Source organism: Rhinatrema bivittatum, chromosome 6, assembly GCF_901001135.1.
Source record: "Rhinatrema bivittatum chromosome 6, aRhiBiv1.1, whole genome shotgun sequence".
NCBI classification, from domain to species: domain Eukaryota; kingdom Metazoa; phylum Chordata; class Amphibia; order Gymnophiona; family Rhinatrematidae; genus Rhinatrema; species Rhinatrema bivittatum.
The window spans coordinates 88209214-88229972 of NC_042620.1; the positions used below are offsets into that span (position 1 = coordinate 88209214).

Here is a 20759-nt window from a genome sequence, read left to right on the forward strand (position 1 = left end):
CAAGTCTTAGAGTGGAACCTTGCCTGTTAACTTTTAGAAAAAGACTTAAAACCTGGCTATTTCACCAAGCCTTCGCCGACCCACCATACAATCACTAGTTGTCCTTCACTCTTACCCGTTATGGTGATTACACTCACTAATGGACTCTGACACCTCCAGGTTAAAGCACCATTATGCGTTAACCCGTACGCCCTATGGTATCACCTCATATTTATTTCCTGCCGTATCTTCTTTCCAGCTTGTTGCAAGCTTCCAAGTTCTCTTACCCTGTTAATTGTAACTTTTTGACTCATTCCTACCTACTGTTTTTTGCTGTACTTGAATTGTTACCCCAGTTATTTTCTTGTTAATTGTAAACCGATCCGATATGGTTATTTACTATGAAGGTCGGTATATAAAAACTATTAATTAATTAATTAATTAAATAAATAAATAAATAAATAAATAAATAAATATCAGAGATGTGATGTGTCAAGGGCTTTGAGGCCCAATGAATCAATGGCGCCAGGTAGGTCTGCAGCACCAATGTTCGATACATCAATGGAGCCGGCACCGCCAGCACCAGCACCGGCACCGCCAGCGGCACCGCCAGCACCGATACATGCATATTCATTAGTGATATCCTGCACCACTGAGTCTCACAAGGCCCATGAAGGGCTCAAAAACTGCTGTCAATGTTTCAGCACCTTGCTCAATCCCACTGAATAGTAGGCTCAGGGGCCTGTACTGTGGAAGGGGGAGCTCTGCTCAACTCGGCACCAGGGAAGCTCGAGGCTGCTCCACTCTGGCAGGAGGACCAACTTGTGTAATCTCTATCTTCCAGGTCTGGGGCCAGACCACAATGGTAACAATTAGGTACATTGTGGTCTGGCTCCATATCTTCGTTCTCCCCCTCTTTTTTTCCTTCTCCCAGTTAAGGCAATCTTGTTATAATGTAACTTTATGCTCCTTCAAATTGTCACTTGTTGAATGGATAGTTATAGTTCTGCTTAGTTCGATGTAAACCGAGTTGATTTGATCTGTATCAAGAAAGTCTGTATATAAAAGCCTTAAATAAAAAATAAATAAACATATATCAAACGTAAATATTTGGCCTTCACTGAAAAATATTTTTCTGTCAAACGATTAACTTATTTTTTTTCTTTTTAGTAGCACTGAAAAATGCTGTTGAGGGGCAGTTAGAAAAAAACTAAGTTAGAGACAAAGGGAACATATCCTGGAATTTCAGAAATCTACTTCTTAACCCTGGGAAAAGCAACATGGAATCCATCTACCCTTTGGGATCTTCCCAGGTACTTGTGACCTGGATGGGCAACTATTGGAAACAGGATACTGGGCTTGATGGACCTTTGGTCTGACCCAGTATGGCAAATCTTATATACTTATATCCATGCAGGAGCTTGGATATAAAAAGACTGCTAGGCTAGCGAGGCAGTAGCCATGTGGGAACACCTGCACATGTTCAGTAGAGCTTAAAGCTCTACAGCTTGAAAAGGCAAGTCCATCCAGTGCCACTGGATGATATCACCCATATTAGAGATCTTCATTTTCAGTTTTTATTTTTTTAATTTTTCCCAGGAATTTATCAGGGTTCATTATGATAAGACCAAAAACAGGAGAAAATCAGTGGAAAAATGTGACTCATTTTTCTGGGTGAATATTTGAGTTTATATTGGTGGACAGAAGTCAGGACAATAAAACAAATTAAACATCTTCTCCCTCTCACCCATTTAGCAGCATCCCCATCCCTTACCTAGCATGTCCCTTTCTCTCCCCACACAACCAATGAGAATTCCCATCAACCCCCCTCCCCCCACCATTGCAACAGCATTCATCATTACTAGTAGTAGCTCCTTGTTTCTCCTCTCTCCCTGCAGGTTCCCACCATCAGCTGGCAGACCCGGGTGAAGCAGAGACCCAGCAGGACCTTCGTTTATACCAGCCCTTGTTCCCCTCAGGTTGAGCCTTTGGGTGCCAGGGCCGGCAGGTCTTAGGTGGGGTCTCTGCTGATGGCAAAAGTGGTAGCCCTTGAATAGCTTGGGCTGTAGGCAGGCGGAGGTCAGGCGAGTGAGGTCTGGATAATGGTCAGAGACAGGCAGTGGTCAGATGTATCCAAGATCAGGCCGAGGTCACACCAGGTATCTGTCCGAAAGTAGAGGAGGTACCAATAAGCAGGGCAGGCAGGCAAAGAAAAGAACAAGAGGGCAACGAAGAAGGAGATGAAAACTGAAAACAAGGCTGGAACTGAAGACAGGACGCTGGATCAACATGCTCTATTCTGGAGTAGGTGGACCTGCTGATAAGGCATCAAAGCAGAGCAAGCAAGGATTTTTTTTTATAGGCCTCAGCATCCAACATCATTCCTGAGTGCTGCGAGGCTTTTCTCACCATGGGCCCTTTAAATCAGGCAGTGTCGTGCAATGCATGCACCTAAGGGGAAGTGCAAGTGGTTGTGTTGGTGGCATCCTGCACATGGAGGTCAGGCAGTGTTTCGCTGGATCGGAGCACAGCGTTCCTCCACAGGAAGAGCAGCACAACTTTGGATACATTGGGGCCAGCAGCCCGACCAGGAAGGTGAGTGCGGCAGTCCACAGGAGTAGCCTGCGAACCTCCAAATGCAACAAACAGAAAAACCAGGAATTAAGATTTAAAAGCAGCTTCAAAAAGGTATGGGGTAGATTTTCAAAGGGTTGCGCACGTAAGATACGCACGCAACCCCCGAAAACCTACTCTTACCTCCCCTGCGTGCATTGAGCCTATCTTGCATAGGCTCGGTGGCGCGCGCAAGTCCCGGGGCTTCCAATAAGGGGCTGGCCGGGGGCGTGGCCGGGGGCTTTGTCGGCAGTCCATGGGCGGGGCCGAGTGCTCCGGCACAACAGCCTGTGCCGGGGCAGGAAGCCAGTGGCGTGCGCAGGTGTAACTCCACAAAATAAGGTAAGGGGGGATTTAGTTAGGGCTAGGGGGTGGGTTAAATAGGGGAAGGGAGGGAAAGGTGAGGGGGGGGGACAAAGAAAAAGTTCCCTCCAAGGGAACAGAGGCAGGCTGCTTGGTGTGCGCAGGTTGCACAATTGTGCACCCCCTTGCGCGCGCCAACCCTGGATTTTATTTATTTATTTTTTTTAAACATGCATGTGGCAGCGCGTGCATGTTGTAAAATCAGGCGTAGATTTGTTCCCGCTGGGTTAAGGGAACAAATCTGCGCCCTCACATAAGTTTAAAGATTTGCCCCTATGGTTTTAGGGTTGGAATTGAGTAAGGGCAGAGAGAAAACATGATGCTCTGATTCAGGGAATCTATTCCAGGTATATAGCGCAGCAAGGTGAAAAGCATGGAGTATGAAGTTGGCGATGGAGGAGTAGGGCATAATAAAAGTGACTTGCCCGATGAAGGAAGGGTATAGGGAGAGAAGAGAGGAAAGGTAATGAAAAACTACAGAACTAATGTACTAGCAGGTGAATAAGAGAAACCTGAACTTTATGTGGGAATGGATAAGGAGCCAATGAAGTGACTTGAGAAGAGGAAGTATATGGATATAGTGACAAAAGCAGAAGATAAATAATCTAATATATTTTAGTGGAAAGAGATGGTTCAAGTGGGAGATATGTGAGCAGGTTGCAGTAGTTTAAGTCAGAGATATTGAGTGTATGGATAAGGGTTTTGGTTCTGTGTTCAAAAAGGAATATAAAGATTTTGGTATTGTTATAAAGAAAAATTACACATTTTAGCAGTGTTTTAGATGAGTATACAAAAAGGAGAGGATTCAAAGATGACCCCCCCAAGGTTATATGCTGAGGAGACTGGGAGGATGACAGCGTTATCCACAAAAACAGAGAAAGAGAGAAGGAAAGAGATGGGTTTGGTGGGAGGGGAAGGTAATAAAATTCTATTTTGGCCATGTTATGTTTAAGGTGGCAGTGGGACATCCAGGGACAATGTCAGACAAGAAGGCTGAAATTTGGAACTAGATTCCTGGTGAAATTACTGGTGTAGAGAGATAAATCTGAGAGTCATCAGCATAAAGATGGTACCAAAAACCTTGGGAGGAGATCAGACCAATAAGGGAGAAAAGAAAAGAGATCCCAAGACAGAGCCCTGAGGCACAGCAATTGATAGTGAGATACTGGAAGAAGAGAATCCAGAGAGCATACTAAAAGTTGTGATGAGAAAAGTAAGAAGAAACAAGGGCAGAACAGAGTCCCGAAATCCAAGTGAGGACAGTATACCAAGGAGTAGGTGATAAGCAGCTGTTGGATTTGTCCAGGAATAAATCACTGGAGAATTTGGCAAGGGCTATCTTTTTTTTCACTCACACCTTTGCCATTTTTACTACCTTCGCTGTTTCAGCTTTTCCAGATATTAACCTATTCAAATGTTGCAACATGCGGCAGCGAGGCTCATTGCAAATGCCCGCAAATATGATCACATCACCCCTATCCTCAGAGACTTACACTGGCTCCCCATAGCATCACGCATTATCTACAAAACCCTCACCATAATCCACAAAGCAATTCACACTCACAACTCCAACTGGTTAGATTTCCCATTTACAACTCCTAACGCCAATCGACCCACCAGAACAGCCAACTCAGGCACCCTACTTGTGCCCTCCCTGAAAACAGCCCATCTCTCCTCCACACGCGATCGTGCCCTTTCGATTGCAGGTCCTACTCATTGGAACACGCTACCGCCTGACATACGCCTTGAACCATGTATGAACAACTTCAAAAAGAAATTAAAAACATGGTTATTCAACCAAGCCTACCCAGAATAAAAAGCTATCCCTCCGTGCCAAAGTAGACCACAATACTTCTACTCCTTTCCTCATATTGAGGAACTATATTTTGTTATACTCCCTTTCCTCATCTTGAGGAACCATGTTTTGTTATCCTATCCTTTCTCAGCTATCTTTCACTATCCCCTCTCCCAGTTTGACTTCCCTGTTAAAATGTAATTTCCAAGCTTAACCTGTTTATTGTAAACAGACATGATGTCCACAACTAATGCCGGTATATAAAAATGTTTAAAATAAATAAATAAAAATATTTCCATAATCCTCTTTTCTGAGATCCCTTATATCTTTTCAATGCTAATCTTTATGCTCATTTATTCAGCCACCTCCTTTGAAAACCAATCTTGGATACTTTTTCCTCTTGCTTTTATATCTTAACATAAAGATATGCAGCAAGTACTATAGAACCTTTTAGTTTAGATCACGGTTTTTCTACATCTGAATCAACATGTAATAGAATCACATAACCAATCTGTATAGAATATTTTATCTGCAGGTCATCAGAGTACTAAAAGTCATCTTAATTTTAAACTTAATTCTGCAGGTCTGCTCATTATTTTCAGTCTTCCTGGAAACCAACTTTTCCTTCATTTAAAAAATAATAATTTGCTAGTAAGTTGAGAATTAAATTTAAAAAGTGTAATCTTTTGTTCTCCCTTGTCTTATTCACCTCAGTCATCTTCTTCCCCTTCTCAGATAGATATTCACATAGAAACTATTAATACTTATTGTTTACTTACCGCATGTGGTGATTGTAGAGCTAAGTGATGTAGCTCCACTTGAAAGGCCACCTTTTGAAACTGCTGAAGCTACAGGTGGTGTAGATGAGGAAGAAGGTGCAGTAGAAGTTGCTGATGATGCTAACCGTTCTCCAGACTCCATATCTGTTTAAAAAGATTGTGATTATTTTCCCTTCCATTTAGAACAGTCACTGTGTACTTTTATTCTGGAAATATAATTTAGTATAATTTAACAGCAATACTCAACCTGAAGAATGGCTCAGGAGACAAACATTGTTAAAATCTGTAGTGGCAGAATACCACAATGCTGGACCTAAACACTCATTTAGCAACTTGCTTGTATTGTTTTCCTCCCATTCTGGCTCTAGTTTAGGCTGTCCAGTACTCATAAGAGTAGGCAACTACTAGAGAGTTTTAAAAAGCCACAAGTGGGTTTGGTTTTAAGTAATCAAAATATGCAAATAAACTGGGTTCTTAGACCAAACATATGCAAATATAAATGATGAGTATTCATTTGTCATATCCTGAAAACCTGACCTGTTCACAGCTCTCAAAGACGATGGCTGCCTACCCCTGTCATTAGTAAAGCTACACAGCTTCTCAGAACTATATATTTAATCAACAAATAACTGATTAATAGCTTAAAGAAATCAACCTGTTAAACAGCAGAACCACCAAAATTGGCTGCACCCTACAATAGCATGCACGTTTTTATGCACCTATGTTTTAAGCTCTATAATTGAAAGAAAAACAAAACATTCGTATAAAAATTGATGCTCTGTAATAAGTACAGACAAAAATTAACCATTTTGTCAAATTATTTCTAAGTTTTGATGGTACAGTCAGTGAAAAGAGTGGTTTCTTTACTGTTCGTATCATATGATTATCAATAATAAAAACGCATTGTAGTATTTTGGCTTGTTGATAGCAAATATAAACATAAATTGAACATAAAACTAGATGAAATAACCAATAAAATACTTAAAAACAAAACTCAAAATATCGACTACATGTATAGTAATATCTAAAAATGTACTGGGCATGGCAAACACCCTAGAACCATCACATGCATGTTTTCATGCACCTATGGTTTAGGCTCTATAATTGAAATAAAAACAAATATTTGTATAAACATTGATGCTTTCTAATAAGTAACAGAAAATAATTAAGTATTTTGTGAATTATTTCAAAGTTTTGACAGTACAGTCTATGAGTGGTTGCTTTACTGTTTTTATAATATAATTTCAATAAAATAACTCAATGCAGGGTTTTGGTTTGCTGATAGTAAATGATTTTGAAGTGAATATAAAACTAGATGTAATAACCAACAAAATCCTTAAAAACAAAAGTCAAAATATCAACTGAGCATGTACAGTAAAATCTAAAAATGTACTTCTAACCACTGGGTATGACAAATATCTAGAACCATCATGTGCATGAAAATATGTTTTAGGCTCTATAATTGAAAGAAAATGTAATTTGCTTACAATACAAATTAAAATATCTTTCTTTCATATTTTTTCAGCTATTTTTACAGGTATTTGAAGATTTTTCACATCAAAATATAGTTTCACTAGAAAAGTTACAGGCATATGATCGCAGCAGGTTGCAGTTCCATCATTTATGACTCAGTATTGTACATATCCACAATGTAATTCAAGTTGGGCCTACGTGTATTGCATGATATACAGTATACAAAAATACCTAACTTGATCTAATCAGCCCTATAATACAACTGCATCATTCTCTTTATAACATATTTCTTTATAACATATTTCATGTAAAATGCTTGCACATCTTTGTTAATTCTTTCTTCTTGCAGTTGCATGCACACAAGCCATTGTGTTCATTTGTTTGTACCTGAGGCAATTGATGGTAAAATGACTTGCTTAAGGTTAGAAGGAGCACTGCCTTGAGGAAGCAGTCAGCTGCTGTAATTATTTCACAAAGACACACAAAGACCTAATTACAGCCTATGCCAAACAAAGGCTAAAACCAGCAAGAGCTATCAGAATAGATAAATCAGATAGCGGTATCTTCTGGCAGCAGCACAGCCCGACGTGACTCGCGCCCAGACTCCGCCCATCCGGGCGCGTCATCATCCTTCCCGGAAGTCCCCGCGTTTGCGCGGGAACTTTTGATATTTAAAGGCTTGAGCCCAGCACTGCCTCGGCTACAGGTTTGCTTGTGCTGGTGCTCCTATTGGATTTGTGCATTTTTTGCCTTGCTGACTTGGTTTGTGTCTGGATTTGCTTGTCTGCTGCCTACCCATGACCTGGATTGGACTCAAACCCTTCTTTGCCTGCCTTTCACTCTGATCTGGGACTGTGTCTTGGCAGCCACGGCCTAAGGCAAGACTGTTGTACGACTCAAGGATTCACTATAACAGTCATAACAGAAAACATTTTGTAATTTTGTAATATGCTTGCATATTTCAAATACAATATAACTATATCTCTACTGTACACAATCCCCTGGGAACTGCAGATTTTGCATGTCTTTCTGTAAGACAGCTACATCGTTCTATCGATAATATGTGTATAACATTCTTGCACATGTATTTATTCTTCCTGAATACACATGGCCCCTGACTTATTACAATAATTTCACACAATACAGGGACACAAAAAGATCTAATTACAGCCTTTAATAAATGAACAGTAAAACCAAGAACAATTACACTAGATAAAGCAGATACAGAGAGGAGAGAAGGGGGAAGCTGTGCTGAGTCACATGTCAGGTTTAAAAATGGTTTTTGTAATTTTGAAACATGCTTGCACATCTCAAATACAATATAAAGTATAACTCTACTGTACAGTCTCCCCTGGGAACTCCAGACTTTGTATGTCTTTCTGTAAGACAACTGCACTATTCTATCTAAAATATAAATGTGCATAACATTCTTATACATGTATTTATTTATTCTTCCTGTATACATATGGTCCTGACTTACTACAATAATCTCACACAGAACAGGGACACAAAAAGACCTAATTACAGCCTTGCCAAAAAGAAAAATGCTAAAAACCATCAAGAGCAATCAAACAAGGCATATACAGAGAGAGAGGAGAGGTGGGAAAGGTCTCTAAAGGTCTGAAGACTTTCTGTAATATTATATACTTCTGTAAAATTCTTACACATGTATTTATTTATTCTGTATACACATTGCCCTGGCTTGCTGCAATAATCTCACACAAAATAGGTACTCAAAATGACCTAATTACTCATTTCTGGCTGTACTTATCTGGCTTAGGAGCCTTGAAATGCAAAATTTGGCACCTGGATTTCATCAGAATCAGCTTTCCATCTACTGTACCATAAATGAATAAATAAATAATAAAAAGAATTGTGGACCAGCTTTGTAGCACCTTTGTACTTTGCTAATAAACCTTTCCAAATCTCCGAAAACAGAGCAAACTTCTCAACTCTCAATCTCTTGGCAGAAAGTTACACACCCAGACATTCATGGCTCCAAACCAGAATGACAATCATTTAAAATGTAATCTGTATATATGGCAGAGAATCTAAGCCATGAGATGCCAGGCTGAGACTGGATGTCAGCATAATACAGTAAATAGTACAGTACAAGAATGGAACCTCTATGCAGTACTTGATAAATGGCTCAAAATGGCTCAAAAACACAATAAAAAAGTGATCTGAATAGGCTGCAGAGGTTCTAAACCAAGAGATTCCACAGGCTGCTACTGACTGTCAGCATAATATAATATTACAGCACCAGATCACATAAGAAAACTGGCAAAAAACGTGAACTCGGCGGCTGATAAAGTGGCTCAAAGTAGCTCAAAAACAAAATGACAATGTAGCAGAGGTTCTAAGCCATGACATACTACAGGCCGCCACTGGTTGTCAGCATAATACAGTAAATATTACAGTACAAGCTAATGTATATGAACACTTGCATACAGTACTTGATAAGTAGCTCAAAATCACAATGACAATCAAAACAGTGATCTGTATATGTAGCAGAGGCTCTATGCCAAGAGATACCACAAGCTGACACAAAGTCAGAATAATACAGGAAATATGTACAGTATAGGTGGTTCTAAGGTGTTTCAATTTTTTATTTTTTTATTTTTTTAAGGAAATCCAAAGGGGCTGGGGGATCAAATTATCATAAAAATGAATAAAAGTCAGGAAGTTTCAACCCGCTGCAATAATTTTTACCAAATGTGCAAGCATTTATAGTTTGTGAATGCATGAAAATGTGAACTTGGTGGTTCTAGTACTGTATTCCAATTGTAGAAAAGTGATGCAATGTTTATCACATAAGTGTTCTCATTAGGAGTCACTGCAACAATATGTGTTCCCTACTATATATATTTAGATACATTTCCTCTAATTTCCAATACTTCTTTATCCCCAAAAGGGGAGTTTAGTACATCCACAGTGATTTATGTTCTAAAAATGTCTATTGGGTCTCAAACTACAGTTCACAAGGGCTGCAAATACAAACAGCCCAAATCTCCCATATCTTCCAGACAGGCATTATTGGTGCTGTTGCTCCCGCCCCCCCCCCCCCCCGGAGGTTGCACAACAGGGAGCAGAAGGTCTAAGGTCCCCTATTTTCCTGTGGCAGTTTATGGGTAGATTCTGTGACAAAAATGTAAAAATTCTAAAGCAGACTGGCAAGCATTTCCATCTTTTATATTATTTAAAAAATGTGTTTTACAGTATATTTATTAGTATAATAGTATAATTCATTTTATTTTTACTGGTGAAGAAAAATTATCTCAAGTATCAGTACAGAGAGGAGACCTCAGGGATGGGAAGAGGAAAGGAGGAGGATCAGGAATGAAGTGAGGAGAGAGGGGAAGGAGTGTGAGAAGGAAAGATGACTAGGCATTGGGAGGATTGAAGATGGGGAAGATTAGTAATCTGGGCAGAGGGAGAGAGAGGGTGGTTCTTGGATTGAGGAGAGAGTAGGAAGGCCTGGGGAGTAGATTCCAGGATCTAGGTAGAAGGAAGCGATAGGAAATGAGGTTCCACGATCTAGGGGATAGAATTCAAGATGAATGGAGGGAGGATTTAAACTGCAGTGGGTGGGGAAGGGAGGAGAGGAGAGGGTGTTCCTACCATGCTCTGGTCCTACTCTTCCTGGCATCCCATCTCTAATATCTCATCAAATATGACATATGTACACACTTGTCACCACACATACGAACACTGCTCCCTACCTTTGTTCTCTCTCTCACACACAGACTTACACTCCCCAGCCAATCCCCCTCTCATCTCACCCTTCAATGATCTCTACTCAGACCCTTATAATCTTCCCAAAATGATCCCCCTTTGCTCTGTCTACTGAAAGCTCACTCCACCTTCTCTCCTGTTCACTGCACTGCCTGAAGGGGCAAAGCTGGATCAGGAAAAATATGCTGTTCTCTGCTGAGAGATTCAACACAGCTGAAAAGCAACACATGTTCAGCCAGTCTGCTACTCCCCAGATTTTTGCTGCTCTAAGCAAAGGCCTAGTGTGCCTATTGACAAATCCAGGCCTGCTTTCAGGAAACTCCTGAGCAGTTTCCAAATTCTCCTACCTCTCATATCTCTTATAGGGATTCTCAGCCCTAAAGCAACACAGCAATGGCATCAGTGCTACTGCTGTAGAAGACGGAATGAGTATGCAAGTCAAAATCAGTTCTTATGTTGCCACTGTGACCCAGCTCTACCTGTCACTAAGTTATTGCTCCGTTTTTTCTAGTATAGACGAAAGTGGGCAAATCTTTTGGGGGATCCTCCTTTGCACTTATCCCCACTTTTTTTTTTTTTGGGAAGACTTAAGGGGACTATAAAAAATTCCCCCTAGCATGTGATTGGGATCTTTTGCCATTCCCCAGGTGGACTGAACAGGAGAAGAGAGGGTCTCTCTACCATATAGTACAGAAAACCAAGGGAGCAGCTTGGAGTTTAGAGGATTTTTACTATTTTGAACTTCTGTAAGGACCAGTTTTTACAGAAGAGATCCACCTGGTATCTGAACGTGGGTTATCTTTCCTCTGGTGAAGAAGTAAATCAAGAAATGAAGAGATTCAAGAATTTGTAGATTTCAGAAGAAGTAGTTGGAGAGGTGTTTTGACTTTGCAATACTGTTTTTGTATTGAGGAGATTTTTCCACCTTTTTCCAATTTGAATGCTGGAGTTACAATGGGGATATCCTACTCTAAGAGAGAAAGGACTACTTGATATGGATGAAAAATAAAGTAACAGTAACGATGGCAGAAAAGGACCAAATAGTCCATCCGGCCTGCCCAGTAACCTTCTTATGGTAGTATCTGTCACGCTGTGCAGGTAACCCCCATGTTTCTCTTAAGGGTAGTAAGGTGCAAGGAAACAAAGAGTTGTGAGGTGGAGATGCAAAGACAGAGGGGCTATGGCAGTTTTTACATTTATTTTCCTCCTGTTATTTTTGATATTCATCATCTTGACTTGGATTCTAATTTACAAATTGAAGTAAAATTTTGTTTTTAAACACCAAATGGATTCAAAGACTTGTTTTTTCCTTGGACTTAGGATCAGTAAGAAAGCAGATAGCGCATTGTGATGTTTTTATTTTCTTTTTATTATACTGTCTTTTTGGCTCCTCCAGCATCAACCTTGGCACCAATTCCAAAGAGTATTGAGATCAGATGTACTGTTAGTGACCACAGACCATGTCTATGCCAAAGATTCAGGAAATCATGCTTCTCCCCGGTAGATGAACCCCAGCATTGTAGCACCCTGAGTGCAGCCAACCTGGAGTCCCGCTACATGATGAAAAATGGTAAAAGCAACATCCATTCCTGCAGAAGAGAAATTCCCACACAAAAACAGAGAAGAAGTGTTGACTACCTTAAGTGTGTGTTCCTTTCTAGCCACAGAGGCTGATACAATAAAGAGCGCTTAGCCTAGCACCCAGGTCTACGTGTGATTGGGCGCACATTTTGTATGCACTAGACTAGCATCCAAGGCAATAAGGAGATTAGCGCATCCAAAACGCACACCCAAACAAATGTATAACTGATAGCGCTCATCACATGTAAATTCCATTTAGATGAGGCTATTAGCTATTATCCCCTGATGCAGGAAATCACAAAGCACCCACTGCACACTTTTTAACATCACAAATTTAACTCTAGCTCCTGAGGTGGCGTAAAGTCAATTTGCGAGTCATGAAAAATAAAAAAATAAAAATATGATCCTCTGTGTGTCCTCCTACTTAGTATCATTGTGACACTTAAATTAACTGCTTGCAGTGTTGAAAAATAAATGTATAGTGGTTTGATTTAAAAAAAAAAAAAAAATTCTCATGGCCACACAATTTAGACACCCACAGCAAGAGACACTTAGCTATGAGCGTCTTCAGCAACCTCAGCAAAACACAAAAATTGGCCTGAAAAAAAATGGATGCTCATGTTGAGCGCCCGTTGCAATTGTGGGCACCCGATGCATTTATTTATTTATTTGAGTGAATTACTTGCTCACAACGGTATACAATTGAGCACTATGGATGAACAATTCTTCCCTAGTGTGCCTTTTTTTGCACAGCCCCTCATTTAAATACTGCATCAGGTGCCCAGACAATGTGGCTGCGTGCACATTAGGAAAACGGGTGCACATTTTCAGTGCTTATCTTATTGCATTGGTCCCAAAGTGTATGTTGTAGGGCCAGGAGAAGGAGACAGGGCTACTACAAAGACCATACTTGGCTGCCTTTATCTGCCCCAAAGATGCTGCCACTAAAGCATACAGTGATGAGAGAAGAGATGGGCACTAGGAGGAAAGAACTGAAGAGATTTGGAGACTTTGGAAGGGGAATGAAAGTCACAGAAAAATAAAGGATTGGGGGAATCCCTAACATTAGAAATGAGAGCCAGAGGGAAGATGGGTTTCTTCTATCTTTTGGTGAATCTTTAATGTTTTATTGTTTCTTTTCTCAGCTCCTCCGTTCATCTCTCTCTTTTTGCTCTTTATCTATAGATATGTTAAAGATACTGGTTGGAACCAGAAAACAAATCAGAAGCCGATCAATTATGCTGGAAAGCAGGACGAACAAAAGTGATTGATGTGAATAGTAATTGCTTGTATTATTTCACTTAAATGATATGAGAACTTCACACCATAACAATTGGAATAATGGAAGGTTGATTCAACATAGAACAAACGTAGTGTATTTCTCACTCACGTAGTCTCTTTACTTGAGACTAAGTGAGATATACACTGCACTAAGTGTGCCTTTTTTCAAAGAAGACACCGCTACACTTTAAAGGACAAATCGTTTGTTCTATGTTGAATCAACTTTCCATTATTCCAATTGTTATGGTGTGAAGTTCTCATATCATTTAAGTGAAATAATACAAGCAACCATTGGTACAGTAGCCCCTGAGGCAGCTCCTGTGCGAGCGAAACTCGACCAGAGTCGGGCCAACACCAATAAAGAATCCCTATTCACAAAGATACTGATTGTAAATGGCTTGGTAAGAGAAAAGAAAGGATTTAAGTAACTGATTTCTTATATGCTGTTTCTCTTTGTTTGCAGCTACACAGAGTCAATGCTACTACGGCGGCTGCAGGACAGCTGGAGGAATGGGAGATTGTAGGCCAGAAGGCCAAGGAAGAAAAGAAGGGACCATGTTGCATCCTATGTTATAAATATATCAGCCAGAATGTGCTTTTTTCACATTTTTATTTTCTCTGTAATTGTTTTGAATTTGGAGTTCAGATTTAATTGCTCACCTTTTTGAAACCCAAGCTCAAGATAAGTAGTTCCCATCTCCAGAGAGCTTACAATCTAAGGGTCCTATTGGCTAAGCATTTTTTCCGACAGACACAGAATAGGAGAAAAGCTTCAATAAATCAGGCCCTATTTGAATTCTGGTTCTCATCCTACTGGTATAACCACTAGGCTAAGCATCCTTATTACTACTAAGTATATTAACATTAAAATGCTTGATTCAGTCTAGTTATGTGGTCAGTTTGGTTATGGCTTGTTTTGTGTAATGGTGTTTGGTTGAAAAGGTATGGGAAAGTTAACAGAAAGCAGAGTTGTGTTTATGCTATTAAGTTGGGATGTGATTGACTTATGTACATTGGCTTGTATGATCAAGAAAGCAGAGTTGCTTACCTGTAACAGGTGTTCTCACGGACAACAGGATGTTAGTCCTCACATATGGGTGACATCATCAGGATGGAGCCCAATCATGCAACACTTTTGTCAAAGTTTACAGAACTGTGACTGGCACCTACTGGGCATGCCCAGCATAGCACCAACCTTACAGCCAGCAGGGGTCCCCCTTCAGTCTCATCTTATAGTAAAAAGTACATGCGAAAAATAAAATAAATCGTAAGCGAACCCAATTCCGCAGGGTGGCGAGCGGGTTTCGTGAGGACTAACATTCTGCTGTCCTGAGAGAACACCTGTTACAGGTAAGCAACTCTGCTTTCTCACAGGACAAGCAGGATGGTAGTCCTCACATATGGGTGAGTATCGAGCTGAGGATGCCCGAGCAATGCACCAAATGTACCCAAAGATGTGCAACAGGCACAAGAACTGGGGTGGAATTTGGTAGAGGGCATCCTGAACACTACCGGGTTGGCGGAAAGATGTTCGTACCTCAGTTTGCAAATAAGTTTCGTAGCACAGACTGGCCGAAGATGGAATCTTGTCTACCAGCCTTGTCTAAACAATAATGGGGTGCAAAGGTGTGGAGACAGGTCCAGGTAGCAGCCTTACAGATGGTAGCAAGTGGCACTGAGCGTAGGTGCGCTACTGATGTTGCCATGGCCCTGACAGAGTGTGCTTTAACACGGTCTTGAAGCGGAAGGCCTGCCTGTTGGTAACAAAAGGAAATACAGTCCGCTAACCAGGAGGAGAGAGTCTGCTTACCCACAGGTTTGCCCAATTTGATGGGATCAAAGGAAACAATTGAGTGCATTTCCTGTGGGCAGCTGTACGGTCTAGATAAAATGCTGGAGCATGTTTACAGTCAAGGGTATGCAGAGCCCGTTCCCCTGGGTTTGAGTGGAGCCTGGGAAAGAAGGTGGGTAGTATAATGGATTGATTGATATGTGTTGTTATTTAGGAGAGTTGTGGGTGGATCCTTGGACCAGTGGCAGATGACCACGCCCCTGGGGGAAGATCCCGAGAGGGTCCACCGGTTAGGCTCAGAGTTAGGAGACAGACACACACTAGTTCTTTTATTAGACAGTATACTGAAGCACCAGAGGTGGCAGTAGTGAGCTGGAATGCCCGGCTGGGCTGTAGTCCCTCAGATGCTGGAACAGCGATCCCTGGAGGCTGAGCTGTAGAGAAACTGAAATATAGTGAGTAGGCAGGGCATGGAGAGTTCATGTACTGAACCAGATGGTAACACTCACACAATGTCTCAAAGAAGCCCAGGAGCTGGAATGTATAGGCTCTCGAGGAGCGAGTACTTGGTTCCAGGGAAAGCTCTGAGAGAGTGATGGTAACTCACTGATGTAGTTGGCAGTGATGACTTCCAGGCAGAAGAGAATATGGAGCAAGTCTGGAAACGAGGCCCTCGAGGAGCGAGTACCGGTTCCACACTGTCACCTGAAAAACAAAGGAGAGAGCGATCCCCCCGAGGAGCGGGTACCCCTGGTAAGTCCAAGGAGGCAGAGTAGCTTAGGTAGAGTAACCCTTGCTAACTCAATCTGTCAGCAAATTCTAAGACCTTATATATCCGTCGCGGGTGACGTCATCTCAGAGGGACGCCCCTGAGGTTTGCGCCATCGCCGGTACTTCAGTCAGGGCCGTGCCGCGCATGCTCACCCCTAGGCCTCCGGGAAACATGGCGGGTTGCAGCGTGTGGCCGATCCGGGGACGCCGGAGAACTTCAGCAGAAGGACGCAGCGGCAACCAATCTTCCCGTGGTCGAAGAGAGAGTCGCCAAAGAGGTAAGGAGGGCGGAGAAAGGGCATCGGAAACCGACGGACACAACAATATGAAAATACAAACAAAAAACAAACTTTGAAATGTTTGTATGCTAATGCCAGAAGTCTAAGTAGTAAGATGGGAGAATTAGAATGTATAGCTTTCATCAACACTCTCAACTCCATGGGATTTTTTCAACTAATAAACGAATCAACTCATAAAGCTGGCCATACCCTAGACCTAATCTTTATAAATAAAGGTCTCTCTCTATCGGCTCCAGTAGTTTGCTTGCCAATCCCATGGTCTGATCACAAGCTAATCCGCTCATCCTTAGCAATCCACCTCCCAAGCACTACTACCTCATTAAAAACCTCGATTCAATTCAGAAAACTATGCAATCAGGAAACCCTTATCACACATCTATTGGAAGAACTAAAACACATAAACATCTCGGACGCTGACTCAGCCATCTCATCCTGGTCCTCTATAACCAAAAAAGTTGCAGATCAGACATGTCCTCTTATCTCCAAAACCATCAACTCTAACAAAGAAAAGAAAAAGCCATGGTATACCCCTGAACTTAGACATTTAAAGCGGGAACTTAGAAACAAAGAACTCATCTGGAGAAAAAACCCGACTTTAGAAAACAACTCAGCCTTCAAAACCATCATGCACCAATACAGGATCTCCATCCTACAGAAAAAAAAAAGATTTCCACTCTCGAAAAATCCACCACTTCATCTATGATCCAAAAGCCCTTTTCTCCCTGGTCTCATCCCTCACTAAACCACCCACATTCATCATCCCAGATGAAAAATCTGCAAGCAAAGCCGAAGAACTTGCTATCTTCTTCAAGGAGAAAATATCCAACCTACTTAAACCACTCCTTGATCAGAAAAAAACTTCCCCCCAACCTCCTCTCTCAACTTCCAATCCTCTTCAGACTTCAAGCCTTGAAGCCTTCGAGCCAGCATCCACTATAGAGATTGAAAATATTCTAAAAAAACTTAAACCTGCATCCCACCCGCTTGATTCGATTCCTGCTAATATGCTCATTGCTGGCGCAGAAGCTATTGCTAAGCCCATTGCTCAAATCATTAATACCTCCCTTACACAGGGCTTAGTGCCAACCCCACTCAAACTCGCTATACTAAAACCCCTTCTAAAAAAGCCTAACCTCTCTCCGGAAAATCCAGCCAGCTTTCGGCCAATAGCCAATCTCTCATTTATAGCTAAAATCCTAGAAAGATTAGTCAACCATCAACTCTGCGAATTCCTGGACGATAACAACATTCTCGCCACAACACAATTTGGATTCCGCAAATCCCGAAGCACTGAATCCCTTCTCATTTCTCTAACCGACAATATTCTCTTAAACCAAGAAAAAAAACACCCTTGCCTATTGATCCTTCTTGATCTCTCAGCGGCGTTTGACACTGTAAACCACAAGATCCTCTTAGACCGACTAGCAGAGATTGGTATCAAAAACTCAGCACTCAACTGGTTTAAATCCTTCCTACAAGACAGGTTCTATAAAGTTAAGATAAACAACTATGAATCTCAACCGATCAGTTCTAATCTTGGCGTCCCTCAAGGATCCTCTTTATCCCCGACCTTATTCAACATTTACCTGCTCCCACTCTGTAACCTACTCTCTAAGCTAAATCTAACCCACTACCTGTATGCGGACGATGTCCAAATACTTATTCCTATCACCAAATCCTTGCAAGAAACTCTTCACTTTTGGAATTCATGCTTCCTCTCCATATCCAATCTCCTTGCTGATCTCTGTCTAGTTCTGAATACCAACAAAACGGAATACCTCCTAATCACCCAAGAAGGCAACTACCAACTCTCCAACTCTCATCCTCCGGCACCACCTCCTCTATCTACCCAGGTCAGAAACCTTGGAGTCACTATGGATAACCTACTGAATTTCAAAAGTTTTATCAGTAACACAGTGAAAGAATGCTTCTTCAAACTCCAGGTTCTAAATAGACTCAGACCTTTATTGCACCCCCAGGATTTCAGATCAGTTCTGCAAGCAATCATATTTTCTAAAATTGATTACTGCAACTCCCTTTTACTTGGACTCCCAGATATCTCCCTAAAACCGCTACAAATGCTCCAAAATGCCACTGCCAGGATCTTAACTAAAGCAAAAAAGACCACATAACACCAATATTAAAAAATCTCCATTGGCTCCCTATAAAATACAGAATCACCTACAAAACCCTTTCATCCATTCATAAATCCATTTACAAAGCCTCATACTTTGACCTCAGGATCCCATTCCAGCTACATACTTCCTCCCGTCCACTGAGAACTGCGCAAAAAGGCTCTCTGAAAACCCCTCCACTCAAAATTTCATCAAACAAAAGAGCCTTCTCCACTGCAGGTCCGATCCACTGGAACTCTCTACCATCAGATCTCAGGCTTGAACAATGCCCCCTCACTTTTAAAAAAAGACTTAAAACTTGGCTTTTCTCTCAAGCCTACGATTGAGTACTATTCACAAAGCCCTCCTCCAGGTCTATGCAATATAATACCTCTTAGATCAACAACTAAAGAATTAATTTTCCAATCCCTCTTGTCTTTTTTGCAGATACCTAATTCATAATTGATTCATTTTAATTCGCCTGTATATAACTTTTCTATTACTACTGTTGTTGTTTTAATGTTATTTGTTATTAGTATTTATTCAATTTTCTCCAAGTTCATTTTCCTGTTCCATGTAAGACACACTTGTTAAGTCACTCCAATGTTATATGTAAACCGAAGTGATTAGCAACATTGTTGCTAGAACTTCGGTATATAAAAAATGTTAAATAAATAAATAAATATAGCAGTGAATGATGACAGACTTAATTGGCATCTCAGAGACATGGTGGAAAGAGGATAACCAATGGGACAGTGCTATACCGGGGTACAAATTATATCGCAATGACAGAGAGGAGCACCTGGGAGGAGGTGTGGCGCTTTATGTCCGGGATGGCATAGAATCCAACAGGATAAACATCCTGCATGAGACTAAATACAAAATTGAATCTTTATGGGTAGAAATCCCTTGTGTTTTGGGGAATACTACAGTGATATGGGTATACTACCGTCCACCTGGTCAAGATGGTGAGACGGACAGTGAAATGCTAAGAGAAATTAGGGAAACTAACCAAATTGGCAGTGAAGTAATAATGGGAGACTTCAATTATCCCAATATTGACTGGGTAAATGTATCATCGGGACACGCTAGAGAGATAACGTTCCTGGATGGAATAAATGATAGCTTTATGGAGCAATTGGTTCAGGAACCGATGAGAGAGGGAGCAATTTTAGATCTAATTCTCAGTGGAGAACAGGATTTGGTAAGAGAGGTAACGATGGTGGGGCCGCTTGGCAATAGTGATCATAATATGATCAAATTTGATTTAATGACTGGAAGAGGAACAGTGTGCAAATCCAAGGCTCTCGTGCTAAACTTTCAAAAGGGAAACTTTGATAAAATGAGAAAAATTGTTAGAAAAAAAATTGTTAGAAAAAAAATGAAAGTAGCAGCTACAAAAGTAAAAAATATCCAAGAGGCGTGGTCATTGTTAAAAAAATACCATTCTAGAAGCACAGTCCAGATGTATTCCACACATTAAGAAAGGTGGAAAGAAGGCAAAACGATTACTGGCATGGTTAAAAGGGGAGGTGAAAGAAGCTATTTTAGCCAAAAGATCTTCATTCAAAAAGGATCCAACAGAAGAAAATAGGATAAAGCATAAACGTTGGCAAGTTAAATGTAAGACATTGATAAGACAGGCTAAGAGAGAATTTGAAACGAAGTTGGCTGTAGAGGCAAAAAACTCACAGTAAAAACTTTTTTAAATATATCCGAAGCAGAAAGCCTGTGAGGGAGTCAGTTGGACCGCTAGATGATCGAGGGGTTAAAGGGGCACTTAGAACAAATTGAACTGGGTGCAATGTTTCCTGCACTGGGCAAGTGAGGCGGGACATTACAACCCTACTCAATATGGTCAAACTTGGCTTTTCACAAAAGCCTTCACTTAAAGGTCTCTCCCTCAGGGTCAGATTCACGCATTTCATAACCCAATATGCGAGATGTCCGACGCCGTAACCATTTAATCTTATAAGTTAATCTCATTATTTCCCTGCTAGCTGTATGTTACAATGCATTCAAGCTTTTCAAGTCTGCTGTAAATCCAAGTTTGTTGACTGTTTATGTTTATTTATATTTTGTATATTTATACTTATAATAATTTTTTATTTTAAGTCGTTCGCTGCTTTATCTATAAGTTCATACGAAGTTAGCCCTGTTATCTGTACCCTCTTGTTTGATGTA

The 20759-nt window shown here is 41.0% G+C and overlaps 1 protein-coding gene across 16 annotated transcripts in view; it reads right to left on the bottom strand.

Annotated features, from left to right (window-relative positions):
• BAZ2B (bromodomain adjacent to zinc finger domain 2B) overlaps positions 1 to 20759 on the bottom strand; it is a 1147511-nt gene that overhangs the window by 747449 nt on the left and 379303 nt on the right. For all 16 annotated transcript variants that reach the window (XM_029605562.1, XM_029605561.1, XM_029605560.1 and 13 more), the window contains exon 3: positions 5530 to 5673. In XM_029605562.1, coding sequence (XP_029461422.1) covers positions 5530 to 5671 — 142 coding nt within the window. In that variant the 5' untranslated portion in view covers positions 5672 to 5673. The remainder of the gene's footprint in view (positions 1 to 5529; positions 5674 to 20759) is intronic.